Here is a 12,573-nt window from a genome sequence, read left to right as displayed (position 1 = left end):
GACAAAGAGCCCGGGCGAGACGAGACGCCCGTTTTATTTGCATGTTTCACTTCTGCCAACAGGGAATCCAGGACAGCCACTGCGGGTATCAAGGTGGGGGAAACCCCAATCCGGTGGAGGAAGGACCGGAAAGCTGCCACCTTTCGCATCTGCAGTAGTCCTGTCGCAGAGTGTTTCGTGTTTGGATGGATGATTCGTATCCACGACGTCGGTTTGGAGCTTCTCGAGTTGCCGCCCATCTCCAGCTGACTGCCTACGATGGTTGCTTTCTCTGGACAGGCACGTATCTATACCCTCCCCATCTGTCTAGCTGCCATCATGAGAGAGGTTTGTCTCTCGCCCGTCCCACGAGCTCGTTCCCTCCATCTTGGCAGACAGACCAGGGACAGAGAGTTCAGGCCGTCAGGGGATGGATCAACAGGCACGGCCAGGGAGGGGAAGCTCCTAGGTGAGGGGTTCAAAACACACCTCCGGTACAACCCCTCGTAGCAACAACTAACGATGTTGCATCATAAGGTTTAGAACCGGCGCCGGGCTGAGCCACTCTCCTTCTCCTCCACCCGCCGCCACAGCGAGGAAGAAAAGTCGACGACGTCAGATCCCGCGTCCATCCGGTTTCCCTCCAACAGTGGCACGTTGCATGTCCACGTTGCTGTTGCTTAAACTTTATGCTCCGAGATGGGTATATACCTACAGCTCGAAGGGAAACCATTATTATTACACAGTAACATGACTGGTACCTGACCACGGCATGTATAATAACACTATTGCTACATACAGATAGCATATACATACATACATACATCGCACATAGGATCATACGGAGTACACTGGACAATAACCCTGGACAGTTACGGAGACAGCACTGACCACCCGCCGAAAGCTTAGGCGAAAGCTTGGCCCTGCTGTCCAGCACACCCCAGCGGGGCCACAAGCGCCCCGGGCTTACATACCAGGTCCCCCCCCCCCCCTGACGCTCAGTTACTATACTCCGTACTAGCGCACGCCAGCTGCAACAGCCAGCACTTGCTGTGACGATGCTAACTAGGTGAAATAACCTTGATGGCCATGTGCGGGGTTGGGAAATGGAAACAGCTTGCAAGGGAAGAATATAATAAGCCGTCCGAGATAGCCGCTGTCTCAAGCTGTAGATGTCAGAGCAGCAGCTAGATAGGAATGAATGGCGGTGTGGACAGAACGGGTTGATCAAGGTCTGTCTTGAAACTTCAGTTCTACTGTAGGCAGACACAATATTCTCGACTAGTGCAGCTGCAGAATACATTATTTATGGAGCACATACGACGTGCATGCATGCAGTTGCTCAAGTTTCTCTCCATCCCTGTTGTCTCCTTTTCTGCCATTCCAACAACGCGTCGTCTCAACAGGCCTATCTTCCAACCGCCCAACTGGGCATTGGCTACTTGAAGACAAGCTTTCTGTCCTACCAGAGTGAGAGACTCAGATATCTACTCAGCCGGTTTTTCTCCGACCGAGTTCTACTACACCCACTCGAGACATCTCACAGGTATACCCTCGATTTCAAACCAATGCAGCCAATACTGCTACTAGTCATCCAATTAACATTAACATTTCGATTCTTGACCGGAATAGTACAGCTGTTGTTCCTGCCAGGTCCTCCAGCAGCTTCAGAAAACACACATCGCGCATGAAGGCTAGAATTACACTCGTTCTGCAATCAAGAACATCTCAAAACAGTTCCACGCAACCGAACACGCAGCTGATACACGGTCGTAATTCATATCCAGGCTTCGACAGACAACATAAGGAAAGAAGAAAAAACATGGCGCCGGCCACTTGGAGCTCCGTGGTGGACCTGTCTCGGGTTATTATCGCTGGCATTCTGTTTCCACCCATATCTCCAGTGTCGGCACATCGCCCCAGGGCCGCGCTACCCATGCCGTGCGATTCCATCGTCCAGACGAACTCATCTCTGTGTTAATACATTAATATGCCTCATAATTATACCTGATACGGGTTCACCGCCAGTCGTTCTGGTTTCGTGCAACTGGTCCAAAGAGCTGTTACGGGTGGACGTCTACTGGGCGTTAGCAGGAGCAGTGACCTGACTGCCACCCGCTCCCTCTGGCTGCTTCTCGCTCTTCTCGCTCTTCTCGCCCTTGATCTTGCGCTTGAGCCAGTTCCACAATCCGCCCTTCTTGCGTTCCTTTTCAATCTCCTTTGTCTTCTTCTCAGCCTCTTTGGCGGCATTCTCCCGGACCTTCTCGGCGGACGACTTCCGCTGCTCTTGCTTGTCGCCAGCTTTCGTTTCAGCAGCAGCAGGAGCTTCCGCCTTCTGCTCGCTTGCCACATCCTTCTTGCCGTCCGACTTCACATCCTCTTCTACCTTCTTCAGGTCCTGACGCTCCTGATCCAGCTCTGCCGTCTCCTTGTTGGCAGGTTCGGCTGCTCCTGCGCCAGCAGCGGAGGTTGCGTCAACGGCCACGGCTCCTTCAGATGCCTTTGCGGAATCTTGTGCCTGGTTCGGTGCCTCGCTGACAACTACGGACGGTATCGGAGTAGTTGAGCTTGGAACTTCCTCGGTCTTGGCCGCAGTGGTATTCTCGGTAACTGCGTCTGCTTTGGTCTCCGTATCCGCATGCGCCTGAGGAATATCCCCGGCCACTGTCTCAGCAGGCGCATTCTGCTTTTCCGAAATCTCGCCTACAGTCTCAGTTGACGGCTGTACATCAGGCCGCTTCTCAGCCTCGTCGCTGCTCAGGCCTGGAACCTCAACAGACGGAGCGGTGCTAACCTCCGTTGCCGATGTAGCAGTAGTTTCAGCGGACACAGTCGGCTCGTAGTCCTGCTTGGCACTGGAGGTATCTTCCGACTTGTTTTCGGATGACTCCTTTCCAACCTCTTTGGCCTCTGTGTCCTGGACAGCTTCGGGTGCGGCAACAGATTCTGGAGCTGATCCGGGGAATGTCCCGGGAAGGTCAAGCTCTGAAGCCTTTCCATCCTGCAGCCCGCCGTTTACATTCTTGTCCAGTGGCTTTTCAGAGTCATCGACTTTCGGCATCTTGTGGGGCTTCAGGTTGTCGTCCACAAGAGGTGTGTTCTCATACGGGCGCTTGGCAGAAGCGCCACTAGATCGAGAGGCCACTTCGTCGTCGAGTTTGTCCTTAACCGTTGCGCTGTCTGCCACGTCTGAGGGTTTCGTCTCCTCCTTGACTTCAGACTCTTGACGTCTGTCAGCAGAATCATAACTAGGTAGATAATGTCTTCGGGACAGCATACCAGGTGCAGCCTCCTCCTGTTTCTGATCATAGTGCGGTGCTGTTGCCGGAGCGGCTGCTGCCTCAGCTCCAATCCCAGCGACAACCGGAGTCTCTTCCTCAGCCTTGGGTTCTTCAGCCGTTGGCTTGGCTGTGTCCTTGGAAGTCTCGCTGGGGGTAGTGTCCTCACGGGACTGATCTTCTTTGTCGGCCTGAGATGGTCCAACTGTGAAAAGTGTTAATGATTAATCTCAGTCTGTCGCAGGTGAAAAGCGACATGGCTATGACCCTTACCTGTCTCCTCGATCACAGGAACAGTTCTTGTTTCGCTCTTGTCGGCGTCCTCAGTCTTGGAAGCTTGCGCTTCGTCCACACCGTTTGGTTGTGCAGCGCTTTCTTGTTCCTGGGCTGGCTCAGGCTCTGTCGCCTTCGCCTCTTCAGTCGCTGACGGCGGAGCAGCGGCTGGAGTCTTCGCTAAGGTGGGTTCAGTAGGGGCTGTCGCAGCAGGAGCTGCAGCTGCAGTGGCAACATCTGTCTTGTCACCGGCGCTCTGGCCTTCACCTTCGGTGTGCATGGTGGGCTCTTCCACCTGGTGTCCTGGGGTGCTGCAGACATGATCAGCGGCCGTCCAGATCCGCCATGGCGATTTGAACCAAGATGAAAGGGAAAAGGGGGCAGGTGCGACTTACACGGCGTTCTTCTTCAGGTCGACGGATTGCTTCTTTCCTCCATGGCCGCCCTTGCCCTTGCCCTTTCCTCCTCTCTTTCCACCTTTCTTAGCCATGATGCCGGTATGACCACCTGTTCAGAACTGCGGGGTATCAGCCGTATGACGGTCGGTTGCGACGATGACAAAAGCAGTCGCCCAGCGAACAAATGTGATGAGACTCCGAGTTTTCCCGCGTGGTAACGTCGTCAAAGGCGACGCGGCGTTGTTTTGACTCCAAGGGAGGTGTGATGTAAGGGATGCAGGAAAAGAGGGTGGTATGCTAAGAGCCTGTGCCTACACACCCTGCTTGTCCAGAGGTTTGACTCCTGAACAGGGTACGCAAGAGCAAGAGAGAGTCCAGAACTGGACGTCGTTTGCAGAAAGGGAGTTCAGTTGCCCAGAAAGAAGCTTCCAAATCACATGAGCGGGTGCGATTGCGGCCACAGATCTTTTTCGTTTCGCGGATCCCAATAGTGATTTCCAAGGTTTAGTCCAGCCGGTCGTTCGCAGGCCACTCCCTCCCCGCCGCCGCGCGGTGCGCCGAGGGCTCACTACTCCTGTCCGTTCCAGATCGCATGGCCATCGTTATGATTGGAGCGACCGCTCGACTGCCAGCTCTGAGTGCCACGCGAGCGCGCCCGTTGCTTACGTCTGATGAGAAAACCCGTCTTCTTTCCCAGCTTCTACAAGTTACTCTTGGATCTCGATTTGCAAGTCCATTGAGCTGTGTGCTTGGGTCGTCTCCATCTCGCCCTCACGCTGCATCCGGGACGACGCGTGTCTGTAGCTAGTGGCTGGCTAGGCGAGGAATGAAATCCGTTGAACGCTCGAACCATTACGGTTCGGATCGCCACCTGCCAGCGATGCCTCGACGGTTCTACCTATCACTCGCTGCCCTACACGACGTCGCGGTTGTGGTAGTCTACGTTCTCCGGTGCAGCCGTCGGACAGTCCTCGGTTACGGTCGATCATCCGCCTGCTGCCTGCGAGTATCCCTGTACCGTATAATCTTAAAGGTAGGTACTCGCGTGCACGAGGTCCTACGGGAAGACGCAGTATCTTCGGAGAAAAGCACAGAGCCTGCTCCGTAAAGGACACCTGGACGTTAAGAAGACTTGCGTGACGTGCGCCGGTCTCTTGCAAAATTTAACCTACCTACACCGTAAGCAGTAATGATGTTGAGGGTTGGGGGCGTGCTACTTTGCCCAAACGGTCGATAGTCTGGCAACTTTTATGCAAGGGTCACAACCTTAATATGCAGCCGACGCAAGCCAACCGCTGCACGTTCTGCAGGTGAGGTGGGAGATGCCATGGAGTATGGAGTACCTCGTGTAGATATGACTGACGTGTAGTAGGGCTGTAAGTCAGAGCTTGTTATAAAGGGCGCATGGCATGGCTGGCTACCTAACAGGTTTTGCAGGCGTTGCAGGACTTTGGATGGATGCTCCAGTATGCTAACCGTGACTAAGGTCTGTGCTTGTTGACCGCCTATCACACCGGTGAGGCTCCCATGGGGATAGCCTCGCACGGGTCGTACGCAGTATTTCACAACGCCGAGGTCGAGCTTCGGTGAAAGTTTCGGGCGAATAAATCTGAAGCTCACGATGAACGAAGAGAGAGACAGCCCTGCAGGAGTCGGTCACCAGAACTGTCATGCAGATGCACAGTATATACCTAAGGCGTTCAGCCCTCAGGTCTCAGCAGGCGGTATGGAGTACATCCGTAATATACACTCCGTACTGCTAATGACATTATATGGAGCAATGTCACGCGTCTATAGCCAATAAAATGACTGCCCCTCACCGCCTCCCGAGCTTCCCAACGCTTCCCCAACTTGGCAACTTCAGCCTCTTCCATACTCCGTACGGAGTACTTCAACTCGTTGAATGAGGCGGGGAGGGGAGGGGCGGAACGTCAAACCCAAACCCCAGAACAGAAAGATGTTCATATCACTGTCTGGCTCTAGTATCTTCCCCGTACTATGTACTCGGAACAGTATAGGGGATGGAGCACTTCTGCGGTAGGTATAGTACGTTGACGTCATCTACAGTGGATAGGACACGAAGGGGCGCCTTACATTAGGTATCATATATCATATATCACATGTGATGATCATGAGGCTGTGAAAGGAAATCAAGTACATCTGGGAATTACCTAAGTATCTCTTATGTGTGTTGTATACTGTGTATACACAGTAGTATGCATGGGTATTGATTATTGATTAGGACTGGGTTGTTGTTTGCTGTCTATCCTATCCCGTCCTATCCTTATCCTCTCATATCATACACGCGGGTATAACTGATATATACCTATATACAGGAGCTACATAATGTGCTGTGCTGTGCTCTGCTATGCCGGTAGGCAGGCAGGTACCTAAGTCGGGGTACTCCGTAGGTATCTATCTACCTATTCCCGCTCCGTTCCACTCCTCGTCGAAAGTTCGGTCTAGACATGACTGACCGACCGGTGGACGGACCAACCAACCGACCGACCGGCTGACTGGGGCTGGGGGCCTGGGGCTGAGCTGACTCACGACCTCACTGGAAGTGCGGAGTAATGTAAGCACGGAGTACGTAGTGGACGGAGTACAGTAGTGTTAGGTAGCCAAGTATGGGGTACCTAGCCTACCGAAGCTTGTCATAGCCTCATAGGTCTGTCGGGTTCGATTGGGTTGGGTTGGGGCGGTCTATTAGGTTAGGTAGGTCTAGATACCTAAGGCAGACAGCGCGTATGTTAGGTATGGTCTGTTCCGTGCCTCATGCTGATAGAAGGAGGGAGAGAGTGAGGAATGAAGTCTCTGGAAACAATGGAACATAGGCTTTCTCACAGTAGCGAATAAAGAAGAGAATACCTAACTCTGCAAGGGAGTCCAGCTTAGGAGACAGTATGACCTTCTTGCTCACAGTGTGTTTCTTTACTACTTGACGGAGGAATCAGGATATCAAATCAAGCACACAACTTCTTTTTTTGCAATTTCAGTCTCTGTTTATTAACCTACCCACCTAGCTATCCAATATAGTATAGTAGGTGTTTGGTTCTGTTCTATGTACATCGAACGCGAGGCACGTCTGATCTGAAGGTATCGAACTATATGAACAAAACAATCCAGTCTTGATCCTTTCTTGTGTCTGGTGTAGTCTTTCTTCAGTCTCTGGTCTTCATGTTTCACGCATCTTGCAATGAACAAAAGAACCAAGGCAGTTCAGTCTTCTTTGTCTTCGTCTTCGATGGAGCCAGAACTCTCAACTCAGACAGACTCAGGTGGAACCCATCTATCTCCACTCTGTACCGCAGCAAGTTCCGAGAAAGCAAAGAAAAAAAAATCGAGCCAAGCCAAGCCGAGCCGAGCCAGATCTATGCTTCTATGCAATAGGTCTAGACTTCTTTCCGATGTGATCAGATTCAACAAACGAACAAACAAAACGCCTACCCGTTCCCAGCTTGGATATCAATTCAGTCAATAGATGCCGGTATCAATCAACAGATTGCCCCCGTAAATAAACGCCGTCCGCGCCGATGCTCAAGATGGCCTGCTGGCTGATAGCTTTTCTATATGTGTCCATCTAGCAAATTGCATTCATCCGCATCGTCGGCTTCCTCACTTGTGTTGTGGAGATTTTGCCGTGAAATGTAAGAAATGCAATGGAGATAGTAATAAATGATGTATGTAAAGGAAATATGGCCGTGACAAGTCGGATGCAGAGGAAATAATAATGAGGGTGTATGGTTTAGGCGGATGCCGACGCCGTAGTCGCATCCTCGGCGGAAGAAGGAGGAAATGGAAGGATTAAAGGAATGCCGTGCGCGTCAACTCCGTAGCAAGCCACAATTAAATATAACAATGGCTGCTTCTACGCTGTATGGTCGCTCATGTGAAGACCAAGGCAGCGTTCAACGCCCGCGTCAGATCCTCCGGCGAGAACGGCACGTGTTGTTTTTCAGGTATCGGCGACATGCTCTGCGCTACGGGTGAGGTGTAACGTATTGTTTCCTTCAACTCGGCGATGGAATCCCGTTTGGTGGTGTCGAACGGCTCAAGACCGTCAGTACGCAGGGTGAACATCGAGGAGCTATGGCTGTCGGTGTCGACGGCGGTGGATGTCTGGGAACCAACGTCTACCGGACGCCCCTGACGGAGCTCGTCATCGTCCTCGTAGGAGACGGCAATTGAATCTGTTATGTAGAGATTGCGTGATCAGGACCAGGGGTTCTGGATATCCAGCGGGTATGGGTGTGGATGGAGGAACGAACCGTCGATCGGATCGACCGTGGCACCCTCGTCGGCATCCGGGGACTGGATTTCGGCGGTCTCCTCTTCGGGAGGACCGACGATACTCGCACACGGTGACAGTTCCAGGTCCAATGACCGAGGACGGTCTGCCATGGCGCCTGCAAACGACCAAGCAGCCAATTTCCTCTGATGTTCCGGGTCGAAAGGTCCGCGGTACTTGGACCGGGGAACCTCACTGCGTCGATAGTACTCGATCTTGGGCTTGCCATTATCCTTGGAGGAGCCGGAGCGGCGGAAGGCCCTCCTCACCTTTTCTCGGAATGCCATCGGGGATTGAACGTCAGAGCCGTTCGTCTCACAGCAGCAGACGACTCCCTGGCAGGGAGTAAAAGGAGAGGAGGGATATGGAGCACGAGAGGCGGCAGTCGAGCGTCTCCAGAGACGTTAGTATCATCGTTCGGTGGACGGACGGGTCCAAGGAGGGGAGAGGAGGGTGGGGAAGGAGGGTCAAGAGAAGGAGAGGAGGTGAATTGCAGGAGAGGGAGAGAAGAGGAGGAGGAGATAAGGCGGAGGAAAGGCGATACGGGTGCAGCCGTGCAGGACAGAAACACCAGCCCGAGACAAATCCGGCGATCCCGTGGAGAGACGCAGAGACGAACGCGGCGCCGTGCGTCGTTCGTCTCACCCCCAGAGATCAAGATCTTAGATAGAACCGTCTGTGCGTTCGATAGATTCCTACAGACGGCAGGAGGACAGAAGACCCTACCCCTGTTCCCTCGAGCTGGTTACGAGCATGGATATGAAGTCCTTTAGGCCCCCGAGAGCGTTAATAAATGTGACACCGCTGGCGCGCCGTGTATTCCGAGGCCAGCCAGCGGGCAGTTCTGCCAGTTTCAGTAGAAAATGGCGCATAAGCGGGCTCCTGCAGCGAAGGTTTCCAGAACGCGGACGGATTCGCCCTGTTTCTGCCGACGTCAGGCTGGGTCCGGGTGCGTGCTGCCGCTGCCCACGAAAAGCGCCCCGGCCGCCTATAGCCCGTCAATCAGCTGCCGTGCCCCGCTCGTGTCGCCCCCGCCGCTGCCCCACTCGGCACTGCGATTCCGATTCTCTTCCGCTATAAAAAATTCTCTCCATCGAATATCGAATCCGGCCGGCTGGCCCAATGGTAAGGCGCTTGACTACGGATCAAGAGATTGCAGGTTCGAGTCCTGCGTCGGTCATTCCTTTTTGCACTTTTTGGCATCCTCAATAGGCCTTTTTTTTGTTTTTTGCCCTAACTGAAGAGATACATACCTATTTACCCGCAGCTAAGCCTAGCATACCTCCAAAAACTAGAGAATAACACTTCTTAGATTTCTCCAATTATTTTTTATCCCACTCTTTCTGTTCCCATTTTCTAAAAGATACACCAAGCAAAAGAACAATTTTTTATCGGGAGTATTTACTGAGCGCTTCGCGCGGCTAACCTGCAACTAATCACACTTGCGTCACCTTGCGTCCGTGAGGAGAAATGGATCTTACCTACCTAACCACTCTACCCCTCATTTGGAAGGGAAATGCTATTTCCAAAGAGGAGTGGCAGCGGCAAGCGGGCACGTGCGATTGACCGTGAGATGCGGTAGGTTGACATCAACACCAGGTTAATATTAAATATACCTGTGTGACTACACTCTGAAACAAACAGCCCCAAGAGCCCCCATCTTTCTAAAATTTCTAGTTATTATTTCAACTTGCATAATGCAAAGGTCATCGTACAGATGATGAATCAACTACTGCAGGGGAATTACGTTTCAGAAATTGCCCCCTCCTCCTGAACCTATGAGTGGAGTTTGCGTTGCCAACTGCATCAACTGCATGTACCTCTGACATCAGTAGTGTGTGTATGTGGGATGGAACGGACGGATGGATGGACCAAATTTCAGTACGATGTAACGGTGTACTCTCCGTTGGCCTGAGGCAACTGACATCGAAGTGACTTAGGTATATTATACTATCCCGCACACATGGACTGTACTCTGTTACTAAAGCTGTTAAGATCCCAACCTTAATGATTTTTGTATTGCCTATTAGAGCATGGAACTTACTGCTTACTGAACCTTATTTTAAAGACCCTGGGAACCTTCTACAGTTCCTTGGTCTGAGATGGGATGCTACCTGCCTACTGTGTACTAGACAGGTGGTAGTACAGATACATAATTTCGTGGAACGGCCTGGGGTGATATGATTTGCTATGAACGTAGCTGTGTATCAACTGACGCAGTATATTCCCGTCCAATCAAAAATATGATCCCATCAAATCAGAAAATGCTTACGTACAGAGAATGTGTCCCTGGAAATTGTTTAAAAAATATTGACACTGACCTTTCCATTGTGTCTGTACTTACTATTACTAACTCTCGAGGAAAAGCATAAGTGTTTAGTGCGAAGAACGATGTCAATGTCAAAATGGAAACCACAGGGTTGCTCTATGAGCACACGATGCAAGATACCCAGAAAGAACAAGTCAAATCATCATTATCATCCTTGGTCATGACTTATGATACATCTAGCATTTGGCTCACTCGAAATCTCCAGCTTTTGCTAGGTTTGCGATGAAGTAGGTATCTAGTCCAGCACGTTTTCCTTGTGATAAATGATTTCTTCGATAGACGATTCCATGGCGCATATTGCAGTAGAGTGAGGGTGAGAAACTTGGCTGGAGGTCAACGTTGATCCTCATTTGATTTTCTTCTCTTGTGGTTCATACTCTGGCTTCATTGCTCTCAGCTGCAGACTTGTATTAATTTAATCCGTGATACTGTACATCGCAATCATCATCAACCATGGCTAGTATTTTGTTAGGTGGTATCATTTCTTTCATACACCAAGTGCCCATCAATATATTTCACACAAATGCATTATACCATAGCAGAGTGCTCGAATATACCCGACTGTCACGGGACGATAGGGATGTCCACGCAAACAGTAGTTTTCTTTTTACTCATCGTGCGTGATAGCCATATCCAGCACCTCGACTCTTCCCCTCCCCCGAGTCTCACCGCTGATAAACTCGCTCAGTCCCTTGAAAGCTCCTGGCTCCGCAAACCCGACAATCTCCCACTCGTCCCCGCCCATCACGTCCTGCGTCTCGACAGCCTCGATGTAGCTCAGGATCTTGTCCTTGACCGTGCCGGGGGTCTTGGTGGCATTGGCGTTCTCTGCGTCTGATGCGGCCTCGTCCGAGTCGATATCTTGCTGTTTGGCCTTGCCTTTTGCTCCCTTACCGCCCTTCTTGTTGGACTTTAAGGCGGTCTGGGCGGTCTCCTTGTCCTTGCTCACTGCTGCTCCAGGGGCAGCCTTGACCGGCTGCTTGAGAAGCGACACAGGACAGGTAACCCTTAATCGCATGCGCGCACGCATCACTGGAATAGGCTGCCATGCGATGAGTGCCTTCATAGCCTCAAGGGCCTGGCTCTTCGCAGACTTGTTGGCGACGACACCCGTCCAGAGCGGCTTGCGCGGTTGCGTGGGAGCCGCCTCACCCTCTGGCGTGTCGGTGCCATTCTGATGTCTTTGACTCTGCAGTTGTCCGCTTGCTGAACTCAGCTGGTCCAGTGCCTTACTGATCATTCCGGTCGTGTATACGCGTTTGGTGGCCGGGTCGACCAGCCGCCCGGACACGATCTCTAGCACTTCCTTCTCGACACGCTCCAGCACCTCCTTGCGCTCGCGCTCACCCACTTGTACTTCTCCCTTGCGCAGAATCTCCTGAATTATCTCGTCAACGGGGACATCAGGCCCGAACGCCTTGGCCAGCTCTGCGGACGGCGCGGTCTGGCCCTTCGACACGGACAGGAAGACTGTGTGGATCTGGAGGACATTGTCGAGGTCGGTCTCGGTTCCCGAGCGGTATTCGAGAAGCTTGTTCTTGTAGCAGGCTAGCTCAAAACGCTTTTTGCCTGGGGAGGGGTTGTGGTTAGCGGGGGTTTGGCGGGGTTTGGGCTAGTGGGATGAAAAGAGGGAAATGGATGAGATGATCAGGGGCCCATAGCAGGCCAAGATATGACGTACCCTTTTTCAACCGTACTATGGACACATTTGTGAATTTGATCTGGTTTGAGGGCGTCTTTATGCCGACGGGCATCTTCGATGAAGTTCTGCCCGGAGCAGAAGGCTAGGCGGGTCTTAACGGCGATCGAAGTTTCTCAGTATCAGGATTTTGAATGGATATGTGCACCAACGATCTCTTCTACAGATACAAAAACAACGGAGATGGGTATATGAGTTGTGGGAGGTCTATATCGGGTATTGTGGAGATGGGGTGTTTTCTCTATGACGCTGCGGCGTTAAGATCCTCAGCCAGTCTGAGCGGTTTCGCTGCGCAGCGACGCGCAGTGGATGACTCAGCAGCTGGCTCC

General features: G+C 52.1%; 4 protein-coding genes and 1 non-coding gene across 5 annotated transcripts; 2 read left to right on the top strand and 3 right to left on the bottom strand.

Annotated features, from left to right (window-relative positions):
• Positions 1–1,666: 1,666 nt before the first annotated feature.
• Positions 1,667–1,960, top strand: VTN00DRAFT_5481 (uncharacterized protein; the record flags this gene model as incomplete). Its single annotated transcript, XM_069432017.1, has 1 exon — positions 1,667–1,960. The coding sequence occupies one exon, from the start codon at positions 1,667–1,669 to the stop codon at positions 1,958–1,960; it is 294 nt and encodes a 97-aa protein (XP_069287918.1).
• Positions 1,961–2,056: 96 nt separating this feature from the next.
• On the bottom strand, positions 2,057–4,020 carry VTN00DRAFT_5480 (uncharacterized protein; the record flags this gene model as incomplete). The annotated part of the gene is made up of 4 exons (XM_069432016.1): positions 2,057–3,201; positions 3,259–3,462; positions 3,531–3,841; positions 3,926–4,020. 4 exons carry the CDS (start codon positions 4,018–4,020, stop codon positions 2,057–2,059), a joined length of 1,755 nt encoding a protein of 584 aa, XP_069287917.1.
• Positions 4,021–7,813: 3,793 nt separating this feature from the next.
• VTN00DRAFT_5479 (uncharacterized protein) lies at positions 7,814–8,503 on the bottom strand (the record flags this gene model as incomplete). The annotated part of the gene is made up of 2 exons (XM_069432014.1): positions 7,814–8,118; positions 8,197–8,503. 2 exons carry the CDS (start codon positions 8,501–8,503, stop codon positions 7,814–7,816), a joined length of 612 nt encoding a protein of 203 aa, XP_069287916.1.
• Positions 8,504–9,324: 821 nt separating this feature from the next.
• VTN00DRAFT_t112 lies at positions 9,325–9,396 on the top strand. The gene has a single exon. It is a non-coding gene; the product is annotated as a tRNA-Arg (tRNA).
• Positions 9,397–11,152: 1,756 nt separating this feature from the next.
• VTN00DRAFT_5478 (uncharacterized protein) lies at positions 11,153–12,299 on the bottom strand (the record flags this gene model as incomplete). Its single annotated transcript, XM_069432013.1, has 2 exons — positions 11,153–12,114; positions 12,227–12,299. 2 exons carry the CDS (start codon positions 12,297–12,299, stop codon positions 11,153–11,155), a joined length of 1,035 nt encoding a protein of 344 aa, XP_069287915.1.
• Positions 12,300–12,573: the final 274 nt, after the last annotated feature.

The sequence above is a fragment of the Thermoascus crustaceus genome (assembly GCF_041956765.1).
Source record: "Thermoascus crustaceus strain CBS 181.67 unplaced genomic scaffold VTN00scaffold_3, whole genome shotgun sequence".
NCBI lineage: Eukaryota > Fungi > Ascomycota > Eurotiomycetes > Eurotiales > Thermoascaceae > Thermoascus > Thermoascus crustaceus.
This window is presented reverse-complemented; position numbering and strand designations above follow the sequence as displayed.